Consider the following 27,967-nt stretch of genomic DNA (forward strand, 5'->3'; position numbering starts at 1 on the left):
TGGGCAGTTATTTTGCGCCTTGGTTTTTCCACACGCTTCTTGCGACCCTGTTGACTATTTTGAATGAAACGCTTGATTGTTCGATGATCACGCTTCAGAAGCTTTGCAATTTTGAGACTGCTGCATCCCTCTGCAAAATATCTCACTATTTTTGACTTTTCTGAGCCTGTCAAGTCCTTCTTTTGACCCATTTTGCCAAAGGAAAGGACGTTGCCTAATGATTATGCACACCTGATATAGGGTGTTGATGTCATTAGACCACACCCCTTCTCATTACAGAGATGCACATCACCTAATATGCTTAATTGGTAGTAGGCTTTCGAGCCTATACAGCTTGGAGTAAGACAACATGCATGAAGAGGATGATGTGGACAAAATACTCATTTGCCTAATAATTCTGCACTCCCTGTATGTGCAGTTGGGCAGGCAGCAGTCACTTTATGGTAAACACTGCTAACAGAGAATAAATTCCAGCTAAAATATTGAACCACTTATCCAAACAACTTCAAACTCGGGGCTGTTCTTCCTCAAACCCCAGAAAAGATCCACCAAGTCTGAAGTGGATCAAAAGAACGGCAAAGAACAGACAGATGAATCACTCTCGCATCTGTGAATTCAGGCTTTAGCCAGCAGCCACTTCGCTTAGCTTAACAAAAAGGCTGTAAACAAGTAGAAAGGGCTGTTTCTCAATATCTCTAAATGTTAATACTTTACTAACCTCTAAAACTAATCCACTAATTAGAAAGTTACATCTCTTTTGTTTCATCTGTAATAAAGTCTCTAAAGTGTTTCACGTCTAAGCAGCAACCTCTGGGGATGAAAAATGAAGCCAACATGAAAATCCCCAAAGCGGCGTTTCCTAAAACTGCCACTTCAGCTTGGCTCCAAAATCAAGTCAATCCCCAGAGACAACAATTTGATAACACCCAAGTTTAAAACTGTGACTGTGCATCATGTTGGTAGGGTTCCCATGGACGCAGTAAGGATGGACACTGCTTCTTTTGGCTGAGCTTTTATTAAATATATAATGACACAGCATAATATGTCAGTATATGTAATGTAAAATATCCTTAGTATTTCACAGACCACACAGAGTTGCATATTTTTATGTGCTCTGACCTGCGATGCAGCATGACTGTGATGCTGTGAAACTGCGACAGTGCTGCAGGCGGCGTCGGCCACTCCAAGCTCTTCCCATAGTCGGCCATAGTTCGCACATTAGCAAACCTCCGCTCCACCTCCCAGAAGTGTGCCTTGACCTTGTAGCGCTTATAGCAGCCCATGATGGCATAGATGGCCCTTATCCGCCGGCACCTTGCACGAGCTAGAGTCCCGCGCCACACCTGTGGGTCAGGTTAAAAAAACAACAACAAAGGGGCATGTGAAAGAGACAAAACAAGAGAAATATTATTGCCTCTGCATCCCACAGCACTTAAGACAAACTTTTCCTCCAGTTAGAGTTCCAGATTTCTCTGCAGTTATAAAGTAGGTCAGAGGAAAGAGAAAAGAGAAGGGTATTTCAATGAGCAAGCGAAGTAGTTGACTTTAATGCAGCTGTGCTCTGGATCGCATTAATTATCCCAATTATTGTTACAGGAAATTAGGATTCAAGCTGGCAGATGAATTTCAGTCAAACATAACCAAGAGCCACATATTCATGAGCCTGAGACAAACTGCAGTTTCTATTCTGATACCTTGAAGCCTGGTGGAAAAAACACTGTATGTTATTAACTTCAACACACCATCTGAACTGTTCCTAATGCTGAATTAGATGTCAAACTATCACATCAATGGATCTTTAAAATTAAACATTAAACCAGCTGTGAAGCATGGTGACACTTTCATGCCTCACCTTTTGCAGGAAAGTCACCAGGATGGGGATGAGGTGGTTTCTCTCCTGCTCCAGTGTGAAGAGAGACCGCGGCGTTCTCACAAACAGCTTTGTTTGGCCGTACGCAACGTCGTCCTGGAAACCGTGCTGGATGACGATGGCCTCCACAGCTTCCCTGTCTGACGCCATCAGGTGGTTTGGCCAGGTGTACTCGCACGTCATTTTATACCTGAACAACATTCAGCAAGAATCAGAGACGATGATCACATAAGTGTTTGCAGTCTGACCTCAAACTTGGGTAGAGACAGTTGATGTCAGTGAACATCACCAACTCTGCTACCTGAGAACGTGAGTTTCCAAGCAGTTTCCAAGTGTCCGATTGAAGGATCAATATCAGAAGGATAACCGAGAGAATTTTCACTGTCACTGTGATTTTGACATTTGCACATTTTTGTGCACCATGAACTCTCAACGAGGGTCAGACTTTATCCAGATGCCTTCTGTGATATCCAGAGGCATCGGAGGGCAGATATCTTAATTTATGGTATCAAGCGTAGCTTTGATTAAAAAGAAAACATTGTGACCACACCAAAATAACACTTTGACATTGTCCATGTTTTTCTTCCTTTCATTGGCTCTCATTAAAAAATTAATGCATGGCCATGCTTCTGCCACATCTGCTGAGACCTTATTCTAATGTAGCACTTTCCTGCTCCCAGACAATTTTGTAACTTTAACTTTGACATTTGCTATCGTGCCATTGTGCACCTGCTGACAGGCTGTTAAAGAAAAACTCAGGAGTTTATGAGTAACACAATCACACTTGAGCTTTCCAGTCTCCAGATCGGGCTCACTGCTACTTCCTCCTCTTCCCAAAAATGGAATTCAACTTGAAGGTTTGCTATTTTGAAACTGTGGAGGAGATTCAGCAGATGGTCAGAACAGGACTAATCCTAAAATAGCTAGGGTTCTTGCAGTGGTGCAGAATTACACAAGAAGACAACCCTGAAGGGAAAGCAACCACAGTATAAATGCTGAACATAGTCTGACAAATGAAGCCGTAAGCTTTTTCTTTTTAATTACCAGCAGGGGGCGATCCCTCTAGCTCCCAAAAAAACTTCCAGTCCTGTGGAAGTCTGCCCTCCACTTTCTTGTGATGGGACCTCTAAACACTGTCCTGATGGCTAATGACTCATTTTCTAGTTTCAGGTCATACTAATTAAATTATGGTCATTATAATGACTTGTCCAACACGTAGTGACTTCAAAAAATACAAAACATATCATGCATAAACCAGGCTGGTAATGTTGGTAATGTGTTTTTTCTTTTAGCCAACTTTTTGACACACCTTAAATGTTAACTTTAGGTCTTTTTAGTCGTGTTAGGTTTTGTTAAAACAGGCACCAATTGGCAAATAGTCTAAATCTCTTGGGTAGTACTATTTACATAAATGTGTGCCGTCTTTTTAAGGTTTCAGATCAAAGTACATTTTGGGTAAGAAAAGTTACTTTTTTTTTTAAACTTTTTAACACATTTTACTCATGGTGTTACACTCCGCTGCTGAAGAGACCACTTCACTAGACCGTAATCACGTTGTCTTACCTCTGCAGGAAGCGAGCATAGAGCTGCCTGTAGGCAAAGCCCGCCCTGCGTACCCTCACGTTCTCCAGCAGGCCAAGGTAGGCCACCTGATGCTGGCAGCGGGCGTCATCAAACAACACCGGTGACTTCATTTCGTTGGGCTTTATACATCGCACATAGTATGGCTCCTGCAAAATAGAACAAGTTGTTCAGCTGGCATGGTGTGAGCTTTCTTTGGCTGTATTTCAACAAGCCTGTTTGCATTTTCAATAAAGTGTTACATCACTGGTGACACAGCAACACTGCATTTGGACTGATACTCTGAATGTATTTTTTCATAACACTCTTGTTTTATCATCTGCACAAACTTGACCAGGTCTTTGATTTTTCTCAGTGTTCGCGTCACCGCTGCGGTCATCACTGTGCGAGCAAATAAACTGAACTCAGCTTGTAAACTGTCAATGAGCTGCACCACAGCCAAGCTGCAAAACTGGCAAACTGAGTTCAGTGACCTTAATCAGACTTGCAGAATGTTTCAACAAACGCCACAGTGAGCAGCTGAGCCTCACAACAGCCCAGCCCCGCGCAGCTACTCGCTAGCAGCACGCCGAGCTGCACTTTAGATGAAGCAGGGTCATGGCTGGATGCCTGAACCTTGACAGTTATAGCGGGGATGCACTACATCCTGTCAAAGAACTGGCTGTTGTGTTTTCACTGATTTAACTGCTCTGTCCATTAAAGACAAATAAGGCGAAGCACTTTCTGACACCAAACACTGATCCCTGTGCAGGCTTTGCCTGGAGTTTCGACTCAGCTCGGCAGCAGTTTGACAAAATGTCAGAAAATGAAGGCTGAGAGGAAATGAAGTGCGAAGCCTGAGCACAGGTGCTTCAGTACTGCTGCTGAAGAAAACTGTCTGCTCTTTCAACGTGACCTACAGGAAAAAAAAACCTTCAGGCATGGGAGTTTACTTTCCTTTCACCTCAGCCACATCATGACGAGATGCTACAGCAGCCCGGAAGCAGGCCGTCCAAAAATAACAGCAAGAAATGTCAGACTTCAGTCAGTGAGATGAGGCCAGGCGAGGTGAGGTGCATACTTTATGTACCACCTCCATCTCCTTCTCAGCACCCTCTAAACGCCACAAAAAGCCAGATAGGATGAGGACAACTTAGAAACACTGCTACTCCCTGACACCATAAGGACCAGACTGCAATGTATACATGTAAATGCTACACCTCTTCTTCCTCTTCCGATGTTTATTATGCACCATCCAAAGGAGACATCACACAAACACATTGGCAGTCTCAGAATAGTCTGTGAGTCATGCAGACTTACAGGGACCAGAACCGCCTATAACTGGTGCAGAGCGTCAGTACAGACAGTAGAGTAAACTGGGGAGATGATCTACGCTGGCACTAAACACAAACTCTGACACAGAAATATAAACAAATCTGTAGGTTTCCAGAGTATTTGATTTGACTTCAATTCATGTTCTACAAAATCAAAGCACAGAAGCAAAACCAAAATAAATGCTCCACTGGACTCAATCTTTCATATGTTTTTTGCTAGATTAAAATCTGTAACCTATATAAACAAATGTGTTATGTGTTCATGAAAACAGCATATAAAAAACACAAACCATAGAATTATAGGCTGACTGTAAAGCTAATCAGACAGTCATTCCACAAAGCTAAATCAGGAAGTAGCTAAATCCAATCATGATGGAAGAAAGAAGTCTACTAAAATCCTCTAAAGCTAACAAGCTTAGAGCATCTCTGTAATAGGGTAACTACCTAGACAGTGATGCTAAATAATGAAAGAAAGGCATATGAAATTTTACCTGATAAGACTGGCATGTAGCTTAGCTAAAGCTAAAATGATTGATTCAAATATATCTTTTCTTACTTTTAATTAAATTATATCTTAGTAATTTATCTAATGATTTGAGGAAAAGGCATTTTGCCTATTTCTAAAGTTAGCAAGCTTATAGAAACTCGGTAACTGGGCAGAAACTAGGTAGCTAAGCTAAATAAAGCAAGAAAATGCTAATTAAATGCAAGCTTGTGATTAGCTACCTACATTAGCTTTAGCTGAAGCTAAACTAAACTGAACAATATTACGAGAATAATTTTTAAGCTTTTTTAGTGAGATTTTATTTTGGTAATTTAACCAAGGTTTGAGCCAAAAACTAAATTTCTCACTAACTCACTAACTGGGTATCTAACTACACAGCTAAGCTAAATAAAATGAGATATGCAGCTGGTGATATGACCACTTTGTTTTAGTTAAAGCTAAATCTAAACTGAACAAATCCCCCTTAACTGGTTTGTGCCTTTTAATAAAGTGACATTTTGGTAGTTCTAATAATTGAGAAAAATCAATTAAACTTATCTAAAGCTAACAAGACTACATTAATAAGTAGATAGCTACACTATAAAAAAAAAGAGAACTATTTGAAATATCATCTGGTGAGACAGCCACCTACAGTATATGTGTTCAAAAGTACTGGGTCACCTACACATTAAACCTACAAGAGCTGGCCATGGAAACTATACCATGAAGCTCCCAGTGCAGTTTTTGTGCTGATGTTAATGCCAGAAGAGGTCTATGGGACTTTTAAGAGCTATTCTACATTGTGACTGAGCTCTTGTAGTTCCTAAACACCACAGATATTGTGGGATATCTAAGAGGAAAGACATTTCACTAACTGATGGCATCTTACTACAATACCACACACAAATTCAGCGAGCCCTTTAGAATGACTCAGTACATTTCCAATAAATGGGGAAATCCAACTAATTCAAATTCTGGCTTGAATGGACTGACTGGCGCTACAACCTAAAAGTGTAATGGTGATAGGGTAAAAGTAACATATTTGGCACTTTTCATTATATTTTCAGTATAAAAGCAAATACTTTACTGTAACCGTAATGGATGCCACAAGTCATTTTAGAGCATTTACCATTTTGACTTCACACCAAACTACTAACATTTACTAGCAGTTATCCTGCACAATCACGTGCTATCAAGGTAGCACAAGGTAGGAAAAGGTACCGTTATAAAGTCTTAACCATCCAATCAGCACACTTTTGCAAAACACTGTTATTATTTTAGCCATTTAACATCAATCATGTACTGTCTCTGTCATGTTTCGGCTGTGTGGCAGGCAGGGATTGGACCCAAATGCAAACTCACGGGGACAGAACTTGAACTCAAAAGCACAGCTTTATTGCTGGAAAATAGAACACAAGCAATACAAAACTAAACTGGGGAAAAGCTAATTATAACACATACCAGAAGACACGGGGAGAATCACACACAGCATGAGGGACGACACGACACCGACTCAGAGAAACACAGGGTTTAAATACACTGGGAAGTAACGAGGGGAATGAGACACAGAAGGAGGGCACAGCTGGGAGAAATCAGGACTGACGAGACAAGCAAAGCAGGACGCATTCACATAAGACACGGACCATCAAAGTAAAACAGGAAGTATAACACAGAGACGCGAACTTGACACAGTGGAGACAGCAACTAAGAAACACAGAGACATAAACCATAAGGCAGAGGTTTAAGAACCAAAATACACAGAGGGAAATACTCAGCTTGGAACACAAGAGACTAGACTAGAGGGAGTAACAAAAGACCAACCATGAGAACATAATGCACAATGCAGAGGGACAGAAAACAAGAAACTCAAACATGCAAAGACACACAATTACACAGAACAGAGGGGACACAGAGACATGAAGGGCAAGGGATCAAAACTAGAAGCCATAGAATAAATCACACACACAAGTACAATAGTACAAAAATCACAAAGAACTAAAAACGCTGGGTCAGGAGACCCAGGACCGTGACAGTCTCATGGCAGCTCTCTAAGTAGACGGAGTGGTAGCGATTAAAATAATTATCTTAAAACCAACATAAAGCAGCAGTATTATGGATTAACATATTTACAAACTAGTTTAGAAATCAGTTTTCTCAACTTTAATGCTTCTTCATTTACTACTCTTTGACTGTGTGGACATCAAACGTGCATTAATTAGCTGAAAATACATCCACAGCCTCCCTCTGGGGTTAAGAGAAGAAACGAGGAAGTCGATCATAAGCAGAAACTACTGACCTTGCACGCCAGTTTATCAACCAAAGCCACAATGGAGTTCTTGAACAGGGTGGCAGCAGTCAAAGGCCGCTTGGTGACCTCTGTGATGCTCAGATGTCCATCTGGCCACATCTCTTTTAGGACTGGATTGGCACTATGAGAAGCAAGAAAGCGGGGTAAAGAGTAAAGAAAGGACACCATTAACTAGGCTAGCAGAGGAGGGATGTGCAGACTGAGGGAAGAAGAAACTCATATATACACATGACCCAGTTAATGAACTGTCAAGAGCATTATGATGCTGGGAAAAACTGTCAGTGATGCTTGTGTTTGGCACCTGTTGTACATAAGGCGCTTGAAGTCTTGGAAAAGCAGGTCCTTGTTCTTGTCCAAAAAGCCCTCGACGGAATATCTGCAACAGATGTAGAGAGGGTGATATGAGAGTAATTATTTAGTAATGAGAGGGAGGCCCCATTGATGAGTATTTGGAGTGAACAATAACAATCAAGATGCTAAAGTTACACAAAAGTCAGACTAAAATAGCAATAGAGTTTAAAGAGTAAGTGTCTGCCACTCAAAGGGTCGCTATCATTAACTGCACTCTCTGCTACTAATGACTCACAGACCTCCGGCAAAGGATTAGAGCAAGAGTCATGCTGCTTAGTCAATTTACAAATTAGGTACATGGTCAAATTCTCCCCATGGCTCGCGTTTAGATAAAATGAACTGTCTACAAACTAATCTGTCTGCCTTTTTTTTCCCTCCACAAACTGCTCTGTTGGTTTTGATGAGGCATCAGTGGGAGGTCACGGGCACATTGTAAGGCACAGTTACATAAGCTGTCCAGCTCCGGGGGATGAGCCTGCTGTAGTGTAAGCATTGCCTCATAAAAACCTCTCCCTCATATTCACAGTGTAACAATACGATGCACAGTGTGGATGCATTTCTGACTTTAAAGAGTGCATCCCTTTTATTGGACTGTGCACATAACCTGTAAATGAGAAGCTTTAAAACCAGTAAAAGCACCAAAACAAAAAATGTATACAAATTTTCCCCTAAAATTACATTTTTTTTAAACTACATTATATATAGGGGTTTTCTACTGTTATCACCCAGTTACAGGACTTTGGACTATAATCCATATTAACATACTCACAACAATGACGCGTTTGGGGCACTTTTGGGTTCAGTGTCTCACTAAAGGACACATATGTATGCTGACTATCACAAGCTGGGACCCAGTCACCAACTTCCTGATTACTGCAGGACTTGTTTTACCTTCAACTGCTAAACCACTGGTTCTCAAACGTTCTCTGTCTTTCCCCACTTGAGGTGGCTGTAGCTCTGAAGGCAGAGGCAGGTCATCTACTAATTGGAAGGTTGGTGGTTCAATCCCTGCCATGCCAAAGTATCCTTGTAGAAGACACTGAACCCTGAGTTGCACTCTGATGTGTTCACTGGAGTGTGAATGTTATATAGAAAAGCACAAATGTGAGTGAATGAAAGCATTATATAAGCACCAGTCCATTTAGAAGCCAAAAAACCCTGAAACATCTGCATTTTTATCCAATTATTAACAATAATAAAGTATTCAACATGAATTTTACTTTCAATAAAGGCCACCCCAATGGCTTCAGAATACTCTTGTTTATGTTAAATTAGCTTCCCTTCATATTCAGTCCAATGCCAGAGCAAATTAGTCAGTGTCTGGTCTCATTTGCACTGTTTCTTGGGGGGCATATGAGGGCAAAAACGTCCATATTTGGAGTCTGGAAAGGCTGATGCTGGACAGAATTATTTCACTGCATACTCTAGCATCCTAAGTTCAAGGCCAACATGTCACAGATTTCCATAATAGACAGTGTAAAAGTTGAACATAGCCTCCAGATCTTAGAAGGGATGCCAACGTGGAAGTGCCTTAAATCTGTATTTTAATGGCCACCAGGGGGCGATACCTGTGGCTCCAAAGAGACTTCCAGGCCTATAGAAGTCAAAGGGGAAATGGTCAAGGATTCGTTAACAACTTATCAGTGCCTATGAGTCATAGGCACTGATAAGTTGTTAACGAATATGACAGATGTGTCTCCTTGGCTCTCAGAAGTCAATATAACCTGATCAGATTTCTTGGAGGCTCGCTGAAGTAAGACAGTGTAAAAAAAAAGTGAGGGTTCAGGACCCACAACAAGAAGCCACAGCACTTATTTACAAGTGTAGGAAAGCTGTTGCGACAGAGCAGACAGCAGAGGACAGGCAAAGACAAAGGCAGTCGGTCTCCAGAGACACGACAATGATTTAGAGGAATGTATATTAAAGTATGAAGGTCAAGGCTGATGCAAGGAGACCGCTGAGTGGCACAAGGTGAAAGGCAGCACATATGGGGAGAGTCAGGTGACAAAGATGTGAGATGCCTGCAATATAAAGCTGTAGAGTAGGAATATATGAAACTGTATATCTTTCCTGAAAGTGCTGCATGTGCAGGCTGAAATTCTGCAGGGATTTAAAAGCGCGGATAGCGATGAGAGCTAGGTGAGTGTTGCAGAACAGAAGCAGGAGAAGAGGAAACAGGATGAGAAAAGGAGGAGAGAACAAAGTAGGTCAAAGCTTCTGATACTGGTGGTTTGGTGAGAGTGGAGAAGGGGGGCCAGCGGGTGGTGAGGAAGAGAGTATATTTAGCCAGAGTAAGGAAAGACTGAGATGGGATGGGATGGGACAGGGGATGGTGCCACCAGGAAGCAATATACGAGAGGTGACAGCTCAGCTGGAGAGACCCCGTCGTGGCCCTGAGGTGATCAGGGGCCGGATGATGGGGACACGTAGTGACAGGGACAGCCATCTGTCATGACTTACTGCAGGTCTGTGACACACGCTCTTATCCAGCCCATCATATTACCGCTGGCAGGACCCCGATGACATGGTTTTTCTAGGATGCTCATGACTAAACAATTAAACAAACGTAACATTCAATAATTTAACCCTCTCTGATTCAGCTTACGTGTGTGTTTTTTCTCTGACAGCGCAGTGGTCTGACGATCAAAATGAATCTGCTTATCTTTCCATCATGTCTAGCCCTAACCCTAATGTCCAGACGAAAAGGAGGTTTTATGAGCGTTAGAAGTTAACAGGGAGTTAGACAGTTGAATTTTACACAAAACTGTGTTCTGACTGAAGTATTTGTATAAAATCAAAAACATACAGCACCGCTTTAGCTTTAGACATAAGCAAGGATGAAAAACTAAATATGAGGAACATTTGGCAGGTTAGTGAAGTTGGCCTAGTTGCCTGGTACTTGGATGGACCATCTGTTTATCACTGTCTAACTGGCTAATTTCATCCAATCAGATCAACGAACCACTCGACATAGAGAGCTAGATGCAGCTGAAAGGGAGTGAGCGGTCAGTCCAACGAGACAAATGGTTAGCATGTTGTAAGATGATTCTTTGTAAGAAAAATCTTCAATTAAAAAGCACCTTCAGGCAATGAAAAGAACTTCAAAAAGTTCTTGACTGACACTCATGTTGATCAACCAATTGTCACAATATTTTGATTAAGTGGTTGACTCAAACTTTTTCTTTTGGATTTGCATTAAAAAAAAAGCATAAATTTGTGAAATAATTAAAATTAATAGAGTAATTCTTAAAAGAGTCTTGTTAGTTACAATCCTAATTAATATAAAAAATAATAAAATGAACAGCTACTTGGACATTACTGCATCAGTAATAATAACATTTTGTCTCATATACTACATCACTACTACAAGAACCTTTTCTTTTATGCATTTCAGGGGAATAGAAACACCATTGCTAACTGTGGGTGAGAGCGATCCTGAGCTGATGCATGAAATTGTCCTGTGTTTCTGTGTGTGTTTGACATCCTGTTAGCCTGGATTTCCCAGAGTCACAGAACCTCAATAAACCTCCCTCAGTAGTCTTTGATTACTGCTGCTGTATCACACAGAGACGAAATTGTCTCATCAGCTGGCTCCATCTCTCCTCATCCTCCTCCACTTGCGTGTTCCCTTGACATATTAATGTCCTTCCCTCTCTAGATTGAGGGCAGTACACGTGAGCTGTGGGGATTCAAAGCCACGGCGGCTGACTGCTGGCCAGGGGCCTCATCTGGCCGCTGCAATGTTTAAATCCCAATAAGGAAATGGAGCAGTGATGGAGAAGGAAGCTGAGCAAAGTGTTTCTTCTTTAGTCTGTGTGTCATAAACCAAGCAACCACTAACATCAATGAAAAATAAATTCAACTGTCGGAGCAGGCTAAAAGCTAAAAAGCTCAATATGCATATATCAGTTTTATAGCCATACATGTGATTTATGATGTCATCTGTCCTATAAATTGTTTTCTAGCAGCTCAGAACGCCTCCTGTTTGACTTTAGTAAAGTACACTTTTGCAAGCCGCTGCCAGGGTAACTATAGCTTTTTTTTTAAAAAGTTTTAATTTTTAGATTTAGCCTACTTTTACAAGTATAATTTATCTGTGCATTTACTACAGGGTCATGGTTGCAGGGGCATGTGTAGATACCCAGACCTCCTTATTAAAGGCCACCTCATCCAGCGTGACATTCAAAGCCTGACATTATTAACGTTATTTCCCCAGTGTCCCGGGTCTTCCAGAAGGCCATCTCCTAGTTGGACTTGCCCAAAATGTCTCGCATAGGAGGCATCTAAAAAGTATCCTAGTCATATATCTGAATCAACATACCTGCCTCCTTTCAAGGTGGAGGAGTAGAACTTCTTCCTGGGAGAGCCCAGACAGTTTTAACTGCTTTTATCTGCCTCAGTGTTATGTTTAGAGTGTTTTTGCTATAATGATAAAGGCTGATATAAGCAAGTTTTCAGAACATAACTTACAAACACTTGACTCATAGTCATGTTTACCCTCCAGTCTCAATAAACATAAGCAAAACTGTCTCACAATCCTGTCTATATTCAAAAATGTCACTAAAACGAAACGCGCTTTTTAAAAATCTTTACTATCTCTACTTACCTTTTATTAACATTCATTAAAATTTCTTATTTTTCACACGTGGTTTTGATTTTTTGTTTAGTTTTAGTGAACTAAAATAACCTGTGTCACTAAAACAAAGACGATATCAGTAATGAATGGTTGTCTGTCTCTCTGTATTAGCCCTGCGATGGACTGATGAGCTGTACCCCACCTCTGTCTCCCCACAACAGCTGGAACAGACTTCAGCACTCCTGTGACTTCAAACTACATATGTGGTCAAGAAAATGAATAGATGGAATTTATTCTATGTGTTGTAAAACATATATTTAAATTATCTTTACGTGATTTAAAATTTGACACATAAAATATTAGCGGTTTGGAAGTTTTTGGACATGAATATCCACTGATCCTGTTGAAAATCATGTCTTTCCAGCTCTTGTAAGCAGATGTGTGCGTGTCCTCTCCATGCCACTACATTGCCCTGTTTATGTGCAGAGTAGTGTCCTACTCACATATGTGACTTCTGAACCCTGCTGTCATCTGTGGAAACATCCACTGTCCATACAATTATACATTAAGTGGATATGAAAAGTGACAACATCTTTCCAGGATTGCACAGATTTTGGTTAACATGGGAATTTACTGCATATTCTGCTCAGTAAAGCTGTCACTCTGGACCACTGGAGCCCAAATGATGTCATTGCCATGAGCTGACCTCCTTTAATAGGATTTTATGGCTTACACTCGTGAACTCAAGCACAGCAGCCTGTCATTATTTTTTCTCCACAGAGAGGCCTTGGACTGAAAAACATGACAACAAACAGTGCAAAATGTAGCGACTCACGTGACGTCTCCGGCATAGTGGCGAATACGGAAGTGTTTCTGAAAGTCCATGCTTTTGTCAGTGGGGCTGAGCTGGAAACAAGAGAGGACAATGTGAGTGAAATATGATCTATTTAACTCAATTACAGACATCTTCAGACTCAACTTTACGAGGAGTTTTGGAGATCCTGCACTTCATAAAGCATCTCATATCTGGAGCAAACCTAAAAGGAAAAATATTGGAGAAACTCTGCTCTCTAGTGGTAAAACCTCAAAACTGCACCTGTTCTCTTAGGTAACTATGGGTGTTTTTATTCTCCTCTATATTTAAATAAAAAAAAATAGTATTGTGCAAAATTCTCAAACCGCCTCTCATTTCTTCACATTTTGAACAATGAGAGACAAGATCATTGATTTACTGAAACATGCAGACATGAATACAAACACAGTATATAAGAAAAAGCCCCAAACCCCGACACAGCTTAAATGCGTTTTACAGATGGCCGTTGACCCTCTCTGTACACAGGGATAAAAATTTGGACCAGAAATTTCAAATCCGGTCTCATCACTCCATAATACCTGCTAACACTGATTTTCACTCCAGCTCTGATGTAATTTGGCATACCTCAGCCTTTTCTCCCCGTTTCCCTTCCTTAAGAGTGCCATCTTGAGCGCCACCCTTCTATTTCTGATGAGGCTTCAGTGAACAGTGGATGATTGAACTGAAGGGCCAGATGCATCTCTCAGGTTCTGTGTCAGGTCTTTGCTGTTTTTATGTCTGATTTCCTGACAGGACTTTCAGATACTGTTCATTTGATTTTAGGACTGTCACTTCCTCTTTATCTCCACTTGTTAGTTTTCCTCAGTTTCTTAATGACAGAGTGCACACCATGCTGAGTTATTCAAAGGAGCTTGCAAAGAAAAGCGTCTGGACTTCTTTAAGTTACTTGAAGACGTTTCACCTCTCATCCGAGAAGCTTCTTCAGTTCTAAGGTCAAATGGTGGAGAGTCCCAGATATAAACCTAGTGGGAGTATCCCCCCACAGAGGGACAAAAGGACCCCCTGATGATCCTCTAATCGCCTGAGCCAAGGTGTGAAACTGGGTGTGACACCAGCGAGGGAGGATAAGAAGGACAGACGCAACAACATTGTCATCCCCTATGTAGCCGGTGTATCAGAAAAACTTAGGAGAGTTTTCTCCAAGCATGACATCCCGGTGCATTTCAGACCCAGCAACACGCTCAGACAAAAACTGGTTCACCCGAAAGACAAAACGCCAAAACACAGACTTAACAATGTGGTGTATGCTGTACAGTGCAGTGAGGAATGCCCAGACCTCTACATTGGAGAGACCAAACAGCCACTTCACAAGCGCATGGCACAACACAGAAGAGCCACCTCCACAGGACAAGACTCAGCAGTCCATCTGCATCTTAAGGATAAAGGACACTCTTTCGAGGATGCCAATGTTCACATTTTGGACAGAGAGGACAGATGGTTTGAAAGAGGAGTGAAAGAAGCCATCTATGTCCACTGTGAGCGACCATCTTTGAACAGAGGCGGGGGTTTACGACACCAACTCTCTGCCATCTATAATCCAGTTTTGAGATCCCTTCCCAGACGCCTTAACGCCCACTCACATCCTGGGCCATCTGACCTCAGGAATTCGCATGATAAGGTGGGGCCAGGTTTCACAATGAACACACCCGAAACTCTGGCTGATTGGGACCCACACCCAGTTTCACACCTTGGCTCAGGCGATTAGAGGATCATCAGGGGGTCCTTTTGTCCCTCTGTGGGGGGATACTCCCACTAGGTTTATATCTGGGACTCTCCACCATTTGACCTTAGAACTGAAGAAGCTTCTCGGATGAGAGGTGAAACGTCTTCAAGTAACTTAAAGAAGTCCAGACGCTTTTCTTTGCAAGCTCCTTTGACTACGATGACCTGGATGACTGAGAACCTTCACAGACATGCTGAGTTATGCATGATAACTTTTCAACCAATAGTTCTTTGGGAATCAATCTCTTGGTACAAAAATATATTTTATGCCTGTCAAACTGTCATCTTTGGTATTTTTCATATATGCAATAAAGAAATGCAAATAGACCGTTTTTGCACCAGGCTGCTAATAAGCACCCACAGATATATTTTAAAATTGGTTCTTTGCTAAGTTGTCTGTGTAAAGACAATACCGATTGAAGACCGTTGACCCCTTACCTTTGAGTTAGGTGCCTTTTTATCCTTGAATGATGTATAAGTCAGTGTCAGTAGCTTAACAAACAGTAAAACAATCCTCTGAAAATGGTCAGGTAAAAGGACTGGACTGGAAATGAGTGAAAAAGCAGCCAATGTCCAAAGTAAAACATATGAAGGACCTTCAGACAGTCTAACGAACTGTTGCTCAACAATTCCATTAAATATTGTGACTGGTTAAATTATACGTCCACATAAATGGACATTTCAAGTCTTTCAAGGCTCAGCACTGCCTTCCATTTACTTTTTATTGATTCTGACTAGTGTGGATTTGTCTCAACCTTTATCCAATAAATTGCTTCACTGGCTTTACTGGTTTTGTTTTTACGTGTTTACAATCCACCCTTCCCCAAAATGAGCAAAACTCAATTTATTTTGGGTTGTAGCATTTCCACTGCTTTACTTCGGTGCTTCTAACCTACAAAAGGCAAATATTAGCATTTCGATTTTGGCAAATGATCAGATTTCTTCCTTCTTTTGCCTTTTAGGTTTACTGTAAGTCTGATGAGAACATGTTGAAAATAAAACCACTTCCTTCCCAGTTAATTCTGAAAGTTCGAGATCCTGTTTTTAAACCACTTTGTGTTAAAAACATTTAAAGTTCTTCTGCTTTTGTTGAGAAGCTTGATAACCTCATCATGTTATAATTCACAAAAACAAATACTTTTATGATTGTGCACTGGCAGAAGTGCTAATGAAACCCAGTCATTATGAAAGCATCTTTCCAAGTATGAAGCAAATTTCTCCTAAACTTGCAAAATAATGCACTGGCTTTGGCAGAGGATGTGCTCTTTGAGTGCCCTTTTAATTGTGTGCTACTGTTAGAGAGTATAAAGTTATTTTCTAACCTTCGGGTCTATTAAGGGAATTGTAGTGTAAATGTTACATCACATGAGGAGATGTAGTAATTAGTTCTGACCTTGCGGGAGGTGTAGTGGGGGTGCTGTGCCAGTTTGGTGTCCATGCTGTCCAAGCAGACTGTGTCAGTGACTTTTCCAACAGTGAGGCAAGCCTCATCCAGAATGGAGATGATGCCTTTGTGGGCCTGCTCCACCAGGTCGACAATGATCTGGTTGTTGAAGTATTCGATCTGCGCATAAAGAGCACGACTGTCAGTTAAAAGAAAGAAGAGATTGGTTTGTGAATTAAGTGGTTGCTCTTGTTACTGCACGAGAATTTTGTTCTGTTTATGAGCTTTTGTGACAGATGTGTCCACATACAGCGAGTGTGTGGTTTCGGTCAGTTTCTTGATTTTGCAATGACACCCCCATACAAACAGATTCACAGATTGTTGTATATCTGATGTTAAAATAAACTACAAGTAATGAGAGTTAACACAACAAGAGACTAGCAGTGATGTCGTAATCAGAGGCCATGGGATCTCAGTGAAATCCAACAATATGTGGCAACAAAAGGCAACATAAGAGTCAGCAATGCAAAGCTAAATGGTAACTTTTCTCAACTTTGAGGTGACTGATTGAAGCGACTACAAATGGGAGTGAAAGATGCTTATTGACATTAGAAAGTGTGTAAAAGACATGAGAGGGTTACCTAAGCAACCAGGTGTCCACTACTGAGCAGACGGGTCAGGGTTTTAAGCTCACACGAAACTCGTGTCTTTTCACTAGACTTTAAATCCAACACTCGATTAGAAGATTTTCAATTTGAAAATCAGTGATTTAAGAGTTTCCTTTTTGGATCAACATTATGAAGGATAGCTGTAGCTTCTGGAAGTGAAAAGTGAAGCCATTGCACAAGTTTCTTTAACCTGCATTAGTTTTAAGAGAATCCAGCAGGGGGCGACTCATCTGGCTGCAGAAAGACTTCTTGCATAGGGGGAAAAGGTCCTTGGCTCACTTTGTCTGTGTCCTCAGTAAACACTTTGATGAAGACTTCAGTGGATAAATCATAAATAAAACATGAAGTTAATTTGTAATTTATGGACCTCATTAAAGTCAGAACTGAGGATTATCCAGGGTATGCTAATTTGCAAAAAAAAAACAATTCTCACTGACAAGTGCAGTGTCCTCAGTTTCCTATTCAGATCAGCCCCTCATTTGAACTGACCAAACAGTGAGGGGCTGTTCTGGGGTTGGGGGACAGTAATGCTACATGGGTTATGTAAAAGTATAATTAAAACACAAATTTGAGATGGGATGGGAACCACTGAAGTTGATGTTGAATCCAAAATACACTTTTGATCTCTCAGCCTGACCTTTAGATACACATAGACACAACATTACACTTCAAAGTCAGAGTTGATGGGTAGTTTTGCATAGTTCACTGTAAAATTATGTCATACTGGGTTTTGATGCCCACTTCATCCCCTGTCTGAAATCCAGCTTTCCTCTGATTGGCTGCCTCTCTCAAACAGAAGGTTTAAACAGCAGGTGTGTGAGGCTTAAGTGCAAGATCTGTTTAAGATGGCCATATAAAGACATCTCCATATTTGAATCACAGAGACAAGGCAGGAGAAATCTGTCTGGCTCAGAGCATATCAAGTGGTCTGAAAGCTGACCTTTTGACCTTGTTATTTGAAATTTTGTCATATTTCATATGAGCATCCACCACTGGAACCGGATATATAATGTATAAAAAAGAGAAACAATAATAGGCCCACTTTGAGTAAGAACAAATATGGACGCAGCAGTTCTTGTGCAAGTGCTTGTGTTTGTGTGTTTTCCTCACATGTTGCCAGGTGATGCCTTCTCTCTGATATTCATCTTGTTCCTGTCTGAGGATCAGCTCGATAAAAAGCTGCTGCAGCTTCTCGTTGCAATAATTGATGCAGAACTGCTCAAAGCTGGCCGAAAACAGCGGAACAAACACTTGAGCAACAACATCAACAATGACTAGTATTCACAAGAAAAGAGGGCGGATGTCAAAACACTGTTGTGACACCCACCTGTTGTTGTCAAAGATCTCAAAGCCATAGATATCCAGCACACCAATTACAGTGTTTTTCCCATGCAGCACTGGGTCGTAGTCTTTCACCTCAATGATGCTGTTGATGCGGCTGACGATCCAGCCGAAAAGCCTTTCATAGAGAGCCTGTAGGAGAGAAGGCAGAGCTTAAAAAATGTCACAACTGTGAAAATATGATAAAAGGAAAACACGTTACTGTATGTTGTAAACATCTATATTCATCCTCAGTAGCTGTAACACCATTTAGCTTTACTGTTGAGCTATTTTAGGCCTGTTTCTGGCACCTTGGCAAAAGCATCCCGTCCAAAGCAGGCGTCCTGCTCTGTGTGCCCCTTCTCAATGACCTCGCCTCCTCCAGTGGCCACCGTGCGGTACAGGAGGCTCTTATTGACGCTCTCCGGGTCTGTGGCCGTCAGTTCTGAGATGTGGTTCACAACTTCTTGTCCCACAATATTAACGCTCTCACCATCGCTCTCAAATTGCATATTGCCCTGAAAAAGACACCATTCTATTTCATTGGATGCTTCAAGTATATTGACCAATTTATGTTTTGCATGTATGTCAAGAAAAGTCATTAATCCAAGCTCTAAAATACCAAAAGCAGAATGGTGGCGAGGATCTGATAAACTGAGGTGATCTCTTCTTTTGAGAAGCCAATAACTTCCAGTGCGCTCAACACGGCTTTGTGGCTTGAGCGATCATTGTTGGAGGTCTGGAAAGCGAAGAGATAAAATAAAAATGCAAAATAAAACAAATTTGCTTATCCATGACAACTGGGCTGCTGGGAATATTTTTCCAAATTTAATTCATATAAAAATTCAGACACTTTGTTTAATTTATATCAGTTATTCAAACTTTTATTCACTCTTAAACTAAAACTCTCAAGATGATATACTCACAACAGTTTCCGCTCCCTCTTTGGTATAAACGTAAACAGCAGGATCATTCTGCAGGTGAAACGACTGCAGCATTTCATCAGAGCCTCCACGCAGCAGCTATGAAAACACAGCAAATATACCAGCTCAGCACCATTGTGACTGTACAGCTGTGCAGGCATCACTGGGCAGGTGACATTTATTTGTGGAGGTTACATTGCACAGCCTCGTTATAGCTGCGGAGTGAATGTGTTCATGTGTTCATGTGATAATTGCGATAACTGTTTTACAGCAGAAGTGCAGACTGCAGTTTACCTGATAGAACGAGTGGAAGTTCCTCTCACCTCCTTGCTGTTGCACCACCCTGGACTTGAACAGGAAAACAGATTATGGTAGCAAATAAAAAATGCTACCTAAGGTACTCTTACAGTGTTATACGATTATTCTGTGATGACGAAGCTTTTTCAAAAGTTACTTTCAGTCAGGTGCAGTTTCTGTAACCAATGTTAGGGTCATTCCTCAAAATGTGTTGCACATTATTCTGTTCCATGAAAATGAAAAATAATGCATTACTTTACTTATTCCTTAGAGGAGGAAAAAACCTTAAGACTACTCCATCCAACTCATTCTTTAATTCAGGGTCACATGTGGGGCTATCCCAGGTATCATGAGGTGAGAGGCAGGCAGACGGCCTGGACAGCTCAATAGCCTATAACAAGGTTAGACTCCCTAATTAAGCAAGAGCACACAGAGAGAACCCCAAAAGAATTTGAAACCTGGGACCTTCTTACTATGATTTAACAACTACCACTCTACATCCTATTAGTTTTCTGCTACTGTATTACACGACCTGTGTGACTGCCATATATCTGCAAACCTCAGACAATTAGCGTTAGCTGGAATATACATCCATACATGTTTTCTAAGGAGCTTGGAAAGAAAAGCAACCGGACTTTCTTTCCAAGCTCAGATCACCATCACCTGGATGACTGAGAACACAAACATCCATATATGTTCATATATGTTCTCAGACTAACTGAATATTAGAGTAAATGTATCCTAAATATATTTGGTCACTTTGAATGCAAAGCTGACAATAAATGCCTATCTGTGTCTGTTTGTTAGAATTTCTTCTCTTTTGTTCACTGACATTAAATGAAATATTTATCTGACAAACTCAACTTCTAACCTTAAAATTTAAAATTTAAAAATACCATTATACCTTTACTACATACTACATACAATTCCCCAAAGGTCAGAGCTCATTGGTTTAAGTTTTTGAGACAAAAAAAAGAAAGCTTTGGACGCTGAATCAAGTGGGTCAGTCCAAAAGGGAAACGTGAAAACAACACTAATCACTCAGAAAAATTAAACTTGGTGGTTGTTACATTTACACAATTCTAACTTGTAATTTTAAACAAAATAATTTCATGTTTATATGGTGAACGTAATTAAATCGTGTAGGATCTGCGTGAAATTCAACAACTTAATTTGTTCCAGTTGAGATGACATGATGCAGTCTAGTTGGAGTGGAGTGGTTAGCTGACTGGACTCATGAAGTGCACAGGTTCACATGAGACTTCAAACCACAGGAAAACCAAACTCACACTACGTAGATGCTATTGCTACTTATTGTGGTTTAACCTGTCAAGTACAAAAATGTAAAGAAAATTCTGTATCAAGCCTTATAATCATAGCTTTCCTACTTATTTAAGTCTGGATTGACAGCCCAGTGGCACAGTGGTTAGCACTGCAGCCTGGGTTCAAATCCAAATCCACAGTCTGGCTGAGTTTGCAGTGGGTTCTCTCTGAGTACTCTGGTTTCCTCCCACAATTAAAAGTCATTAGTTAATTAGTTAGTTGGTAATGCTAAATTACCCATAAATGAGAATATACGTGCAAATGTTTGTATGTCTCTATCTGTTAGCCTTGCGACACACTGGCCCCACACCTGTCCAGGGTTTACTCCGCCTCTCACCCTGTCACATCTGGGATAGGCCTCAATGTGAACAGAGCATCACATGTTATGCTAGTCAGCTGTCATTTTCAGATATCAAAGACTAATATTTCCCTGGATGTTTCTGAAACACTGGTGAAAAGATTTACCTCCAAGAAGGACTTTCATGGCTTTTCCAAACACCAAATGAGCTTTTACTGGAAGACTACACATGTACAGTCCACATACAGTAAAAATATAAGCAGTTGCATATGTGTCGTCCTAATAAACTATTATGCTTTAGTAAATGAGTTAAACAGCAAAGGTAGTGTGGAAGAAAAGAATTTTCACAGTGCTGATGGTTTTCTTTTGTCTCTGTTGTGGTGTCAAAAATTCATTTTTCCAGGAAAAACTGTCTTTGCTTTTTGTTTTTTAGACAGCAACAACCCCAGTGCACCATGCAAATAAGACCAGACCACCTAGTTTTGGAGGAAAAAGTCCAAATCTCCACCTTCTGTATTTCTAGCTGTTTCAGTTTTTCATCTCTGGATTTTTTTTGCTGCTTCGAGACAGCGTGGTTATTTCTGCCCTCTGAGAATAAATCATGGCACCATCATTTAAACTGGATCTGAGTGTCAGACGGTTTTTTAACAGAGTGGATAAATACAGCAGCATCAAGTACCCCCAGGTGAGCAATTCATTAACGCGCAGCAGCAGGAGGATAGAGGCTTCACAGACACATCTATTCATGGATGTTCCCTCACACCTCTTTGTTATCACCTCATGAAACATTCATGTTCAGCAGGAAAGATGTAATTTAAAAGCTAAATGAGAAGAACTTTTTGGTACTTTTCAGCAGAGGCTCGCTGTGAAGGCCCTCTCTCTGCAGTTTAAACCCTTTCATCATCTCACCTTCTCCAGCAGGTAGTTGTTGATATGTCCTCCGGTGGGATCGCCGTTGAAGTTGAAGTTGATGTCCATGTACTTGCCGAAGCGGCTGGAGTTGTCGTTGCGATTTGTCTTGGCGTTCCCAAAGGCCTCCAGCACACAGTTGGACTTCAGCAGCACATTCTTCACACTGATTGATCACGTTGTGGTAACCAATGATGGTTTTACAGAATCACCCATGTGGGAGGTAAAGCGCAGTCAGAGGAATAGAAGAATGACAAGTTATTTATGGCAACATCACATTAAAATAAAAGTTATGAACCTAATGATCATGTGAGGGCTCACCTCTCGACCTCTGCCCTCTGGCTTGGGTTTGTGATTGCTGCAATGTACTGCATGATGTATTTACTGGCTTCTGTTTTTCCGGCCCCACTTTCACCTACAACACAAAAAATGTTTCACAACCTTTTTGAGCATGGAAGTGAATATAATATCAGAATATTTACATGATGTGAAAAAATGGCATCTCACTGACAAAAGGATGTATTTAAGCAGCATGCCATCTAATGAATGAGGATACAGACATTTGGTCAACGCAGTAATAATCACTATCCAGCAGATCATATTGTTTGACAACCTTTATAGTCCTATATCTATTCCTGTCTGCATAAAATAAGTCTCACATCCTCCCTGCCTATAGAGTGAAAGAAATAAGTAGTAAAATACAGTATACTTTATTTATGGCAAAGGTTGAAAAAATGCCCCTCTTAAAACAGCCAACAAAATACATATATACAAAAAAAGCTTGCATACACAGAACAGGCATGTATCTGAATACACATATAATTACACAATGATAAAACAGTTTGATCAATGAGGTGAAAACTACTCAAAAAGCACTCAGAAACAAACTTAAAAAATCAAACGTAAGCCAAACACCTAAGCTATGATGTGACTCATCACCTGATGACATCTTGGTTTTGACCAAAAAAGGAGCATAAATTAAATTTCCAAAAATACCTAGCTGAGTATTAAAACTGCAGAAAGCGGAAACCCAACACCAAACACAGGGCTGATTTGTGTATGTGAAAATACCACAGCGTTATTTTTTTTGCCTTCATATAAGTAAAACCACGCTGTCCCATGCTGTCACCTGTTTAACCCTAAATTGATTTTACAGTCACTGGTTTTGACTGTATCTCAATTCTGTATCCCTATAGTAAAAACCTGTATAGGTTTTAACTATACTAATACTACCATCCTGATCTGATCTGTGATTAACAGTGATAAAAGTCTCCTATTATAGGACTAGTTTTTCTAAAGCCTGAAAACAGTGTATGAATTAACTCCAGGAACACTGTGATTACAATTCAGTCAAAGGTCACTGCTGATTTTTAGTAGAGGGACGCAAAAAATGTATTTTTAAATCCAGATTTAGGCAAGTTGCCTGTTCAGGTAATGATAGAAAACCAGTTTACTAATTAATACTGCTACTGGTATAGCCACCTTATTTGGTATAGTTACAAGTACAGCATCCGTGCTTCCTAACTGTTAATTATTTTCCTAATTAATTAAATAACTTTTGTCTCTAGCATTAACCTCAATGTCCCAACATAACAGTTAACTTTGAGATTAGCATCATGCTAGTTAACTAAGAACCTTGGAAAAAAATTAAGAATGCGACTGGACTTCTTTAAGTGGGTTGAAACGCCTTCACAACGCTTAAAGAAGTCCAGTCGCTTTCTTTGGTAGTGTAGCTCCTGAGACTACCATGACCTGAATGACGGAGAACCTATACAAGCTAGTTAGCTTTGCGTTTTAAATGTTAGCATGGTGCTTTAACCCAAATGTTCACCATATTATCATGTTAACTGTTGAATTAACAATGATATTAAGAGCTAAGTGCAATGTTTTCATATTAGGTTGAACATAACTTGCCTGTTCTTCTAGGTAACTGTGTAAAGCTAACTGCTATGCTAAGAGACCAGCTAAAAAACTCCTTTTTGTGTTCTGAAGTGCTGATAGAGAATTCTAAGAGTGAAAATCAACCTTCTATTAAACAATAGTACTATTGTAAGCCTACAAAGTCATGAGGTCACTTTTACAATTGAAAAATCCTAAACAGTTAAAATTATAACAACCTGATAACTTACACTCACCAGCCACTTTGTTAGCCGCATTTGTTCAACTATTCATTAACGTATCTAATCAGTTAATCACATTCCAATACTTCACTCTCATGTCTACTATAGACATGAAAGTGACTTCACTGTACTCTAATTTGCTTCTCAGTCACTTGATCACCTTTGAGATGTGGTGCAATGGGTGAATGACATCATGTGCAGCAGACAAATCTGCAGCAACTGTGCGATGATGTCATGTGAACATGGACCAAGATTTTAGAAGAATACTGCCAGGACCTTGATGAATCCATGTCATGAAAAATTAAGTCTGTTCTGAAGGCAAAAAGGGGTTCACCCTGGTGCTAGCAAGGTGCACCTAAATCAATTTTACATTTTTAATTCCATATTTTTGTCAAAGCACAAACGAAGAAAAGCAGAGTCATACTTAAGAGGGTTCATATTTTGACTAAAGTTTAGTTTTCTCTTTAATTTCCCTTTAAGTACCTTTAAAGTTGTTAACAATTCCTCATTGGATTGTTCCAAATATTTAATAAACATAAAATCAGAGAAACCAAAGAAGGTTTCATCATTGAACAGAAATCCCACCAGTCAGACATTACAAGCTTATTATGAGGTTATTGAAAGTAAACAGCAGTGAGGTTAGTCTGACCTGATATGACGATGCAGGTGTCTTTGGCCCGTCTCTTCATGGCTTTATAGGCAGCATCAGACACTGCATACAGGTGAGGAGGGTTTTCATACAGCTCGCGGCCTCGGTACGCTTCAATGTTATCTTTGCCGTAAATGTCCATCTGTCTGTATGGGTTAACGGAGACGACCACTTCTCCGATGTAGGTGTAGATTCGGCCCTTCTCAAACCTGACAAGACAAAAGGCAATCACATACACCTGCTGTTATTAAAGATGGCATTTGTGATATAGATTTTCCAAATGCAGTAACTGCAGACCTGCTGTGCACATTTGAGATTAAAAGAAGTCACAAAGCATAGCATTCAGCCATAGAGTCAAGATCAACCACAGATCAGCTGATCTTAGTGCTAGCTCATATCTACTTATACCCTTCTACACAACAAGTTAGCAAATCAAACGCATGTATTAAGCTCCTTTGTGCATGAATAAGCCACTGTGCAACCCGCCTCTACCCCAGCCCCCTTTCTTCAATACTTTTTCTGACTCAGCCAGTGTCATATATTTTCTATCTGTATCTGTTTCTCCAGTTACTGTAGATTTAACTACCAATCTCCTTTTGACTGTAGTGGTCCAGTCTGGACTGTATGTCAGATAGAATTATGTCGTTTATTCACTCTTTTGTTAACGGGTATGCGGGTGCAAGTTAGCTGCATTTGCCATTAATTTTTTCACAATGCACATGAAAATGAAGATCACGCACCACTATGTCACAGCTGACAGGAAGTGACACAAGTGTCTGCATGCTAAAAGCAGGAAATGAAACTTGCGGCTCGAAGGGCGTCACCAAGCCTTGGGTAATCTGACTGTGGGTTTGTTGAGCTGGGAGGGGTTAAGACTACATGGCACAGAGGTTAGACAGGTTGCTAGAATGAATAAGACCTAACAGTCGTGTTGCATGTGTAGCTTTGTAGATGGTAGGTGTTGTGTTTGCTCAACATGTGGCAGAAATGCTGTGTCTCAACTCAGAGGTTGGAATCTGTCTTAAAGAATGATTCCTGTTTATTTCATGGTGTTTTCCATTTAATGTGCTTGTGCTGGCTCTTTGCATCAGGCTAAGTTTCAGGCTCCACCAGGATATGAAAGTAAGTTCAGACCACTTGCATAATTGTCTAAAAGTTTAACCTAAAGACCATCAACATAATAAAACTTGCGCACGTGCTTTTATTATAACCGTTGTGTAATTTGTTAGTTTATTGTTCACCCATAGAGCCAGTTTAGAATCACCAATAAACAACTATTTTTTGGTATGTGAGAAGTAGCTTAAGTACCTGGGCAGAACTCACAACGGCACAGGAAGAACGCACAAACTCTTCAGAGAAAAGCCAGCCAGCAGATAGGAAACAAGGAATCTTTTTGCAATGAGGCCATAGTGTTAACCACTCCCTGATCAGTGGTGTGAATATGAGTGTGAAACATTATCTGTCTCTCTGCATCGATCCTGCGATTGACTGTTAACATAACATTACACCTGCCTCTGGCACTGTGACAGCAGAGATGCGCTCCAGGCCCTGAACTGGTTCAGCGATTAAAAATAGATGGATGAGTAGTTTATTGCATCTAATTCATTTTATCTGCTCCAATCTGGTCATCGTGCTCCTGATTTTAGTCATGCTACTATCTGTCAGACACCAAAACTGCTTCTTCTTTTGGTTTTATCACTTGGGGTCACCGTAGTAGGAACAGTTCTTGCATCCCCTTCTGTCAAACCCTCTGCATGTCCTCCTGCACTACACGAAAAAAAACATTGTATTTTATGTTTGTGGACTATCTGTGCATGGTTTATGTATTTAAGGTCAGTTTGAAAGCGTCTATAGTTAAGTTTTCCCAACCTGAGTATTCAGGCAATAATTAGCTATACCAGAGAAACAAGAGGGAGATGTGGCTCTATCAGAGAATCCTGAATTTGAAATCTATTGGAGAATTTTATAACGCCAAAGATGTTGATAGAATAATAATCAAGAAGAAAAAGCTGTTTAAAACTTTATCTTGTGCATAGTTTTGAAGCAGTTTTCATTCAGATTTGATGATTATGCAGTTTTTACATGCTAGTTGTCATCAGAGTCATTGGAAATTAGAATAGTGTTTTTAAACAACTGACAAAAGTGGCCAAAAGCATTTTCAAGACAGTTGACAAGTGCTGAAACCTGTTTCTACTACTACAAGCATCTTTTAAATTTCTTAAAATTATTTAAGAAAATAAGATAAAAATGTGATTTCTTCATAATTTGGAGAATTTGTTTGTTACAGCTGCTAAAAATTAGGTTTACCTTTTGTGGTTTAAGTCATCATGGGTGGTAACTCCAACACTAAAACTACCCTAAACCGTTTAAAAAAAAAATCTGTGTCAGTTAGAATGAGTTTTTATTTGTTTCTTGATAGCTAAGCCTTGGCAGAACAGTGTAATGAAAGCAAAAATTAGATATTCTTGGTTAGGGCTAGGGTTGGGGTTATGTCTAACTCACCAGTGGCTTAGACCTAAGTCAACTCAGAGAGTCAAGCACAGGTGGTAAACCTCCATTAAAACAAGGTTGCCCAGCACATATGACATTTTGATCTAAATCCTGGGTCTGTGCATGAAGACAGCAGCTGTAAAAGACAGCAAAGTATTTGCAGTGTTTGACTGTTTGTTGCAGTTGTTGTATTATCACAAACAGATTGCATGTAATTGGGAACTTGACGCCATTAAACTGCAAGCGGATAGCAGACTGTATCGAAATATATGTAACTGAATGTTGTAAATTTTGTTTGGGTTTTTTGTGTGAATTGCCTACAACAAACAAGAGTTAGAAATTAGCAGTAGCTGTAAAATCTATGTGTAGTACATCAGTGTTGGAACAGGCGGATTGAAACTATGTTAAAATTGATCGTCCCTTTCAAACAACTGACAGCAAGTGGTCACAAACCGGTCCTCATTTCCAAAAAACCATTTAAAAAGCAACAAGGCTGCAAGTTCACTG

General features: G+C 40.3%; 1 protein-coding gene across 2 annotated transcripts in view; it reads right to left on the bottom strand.

Moving 5' to 3' along the window:
* The window catches only part of myo1g (myosin IG), a 71,950-nt gene that overhangs the window by 38,275 nt on the left and 5,708 nt on the right, over window positions 1-27,967 (bottom strand). For both annotated transcript variants that reach the window (XM_084918710.1, XM_084918709.1), the window contains 16 exons: window positions 24,971-25,179; window positions 22,523-22,616; window positions 22,202-22,367; window positions 19,669-19,722; window positions 19,378-19,473; window positions 19,074-19,190; window positions 18,763-18,969; window positions 18,459-18,604; window positions 18,242-18,356; window positions 16,473-16,643; window positions 13,319-13,389; window positions 7,858-7,932; window positions 7,545-7,677; window positions 3,434-3,600; window positions 1,853-2,060; window positions 1,120-1,343 (listed from right to left, as the gene is read on the bottom strand). In XM_084918710.1, coding sequence (XP_084774836.1) covers window positions 1,120-1,343; window positions 1,853-2,060; window positions 3,434-3,600; window positions 7,545-7,677; window positions 7,858-7,932; window positions 13,319-13,389; window positions 16,473-16,643; window positions 18,242-18,356; window positions 18,459-18,604; window positions 18,763-18,969; window positions 19,074-19,190; window positions 19,378-19,473; window positions 19,669-19,722; window positions 22,202-22,367; window positions 22,523-22,616; window positions 24,971-25,179 — 2,253 coding nt within the window. The remainder of the gene's footprint in view (window positions 1-1,119; window positions 1,344-1,852; window positions 2,061-3,433; window positions 3,601-7,544; window positions 7,678-7,857; window positions 7,933-13,318; window positions 13,390-16,472; window positions 16,644-18,241; window positions 18,357-18,458; window positions 18,605-18,762; window positions 18,970-19,073; window positions 19,191-19,377; window positions 19,474-19,668; window positions 19,723-22,201; window positions 22,368-22,522; window positions 22,617-24,970; window positions 25,180-27,967) is intronic.

This window comes from Perissodus microlepis, chromosome 22 (genome assembly GCF_051167445.1).
Source record: "Perissodus microlepis isolate ML-2025 ecotype Zambia chromosome 22, ASM5116744v1, whole genome shotgun sequence".
Lineage (NCBI taxonomy): Eukaryota > Metazoa > Chordata > Actinopteri > Cichliformes > Cichlidae > Perissodus > Perissodus microlepis.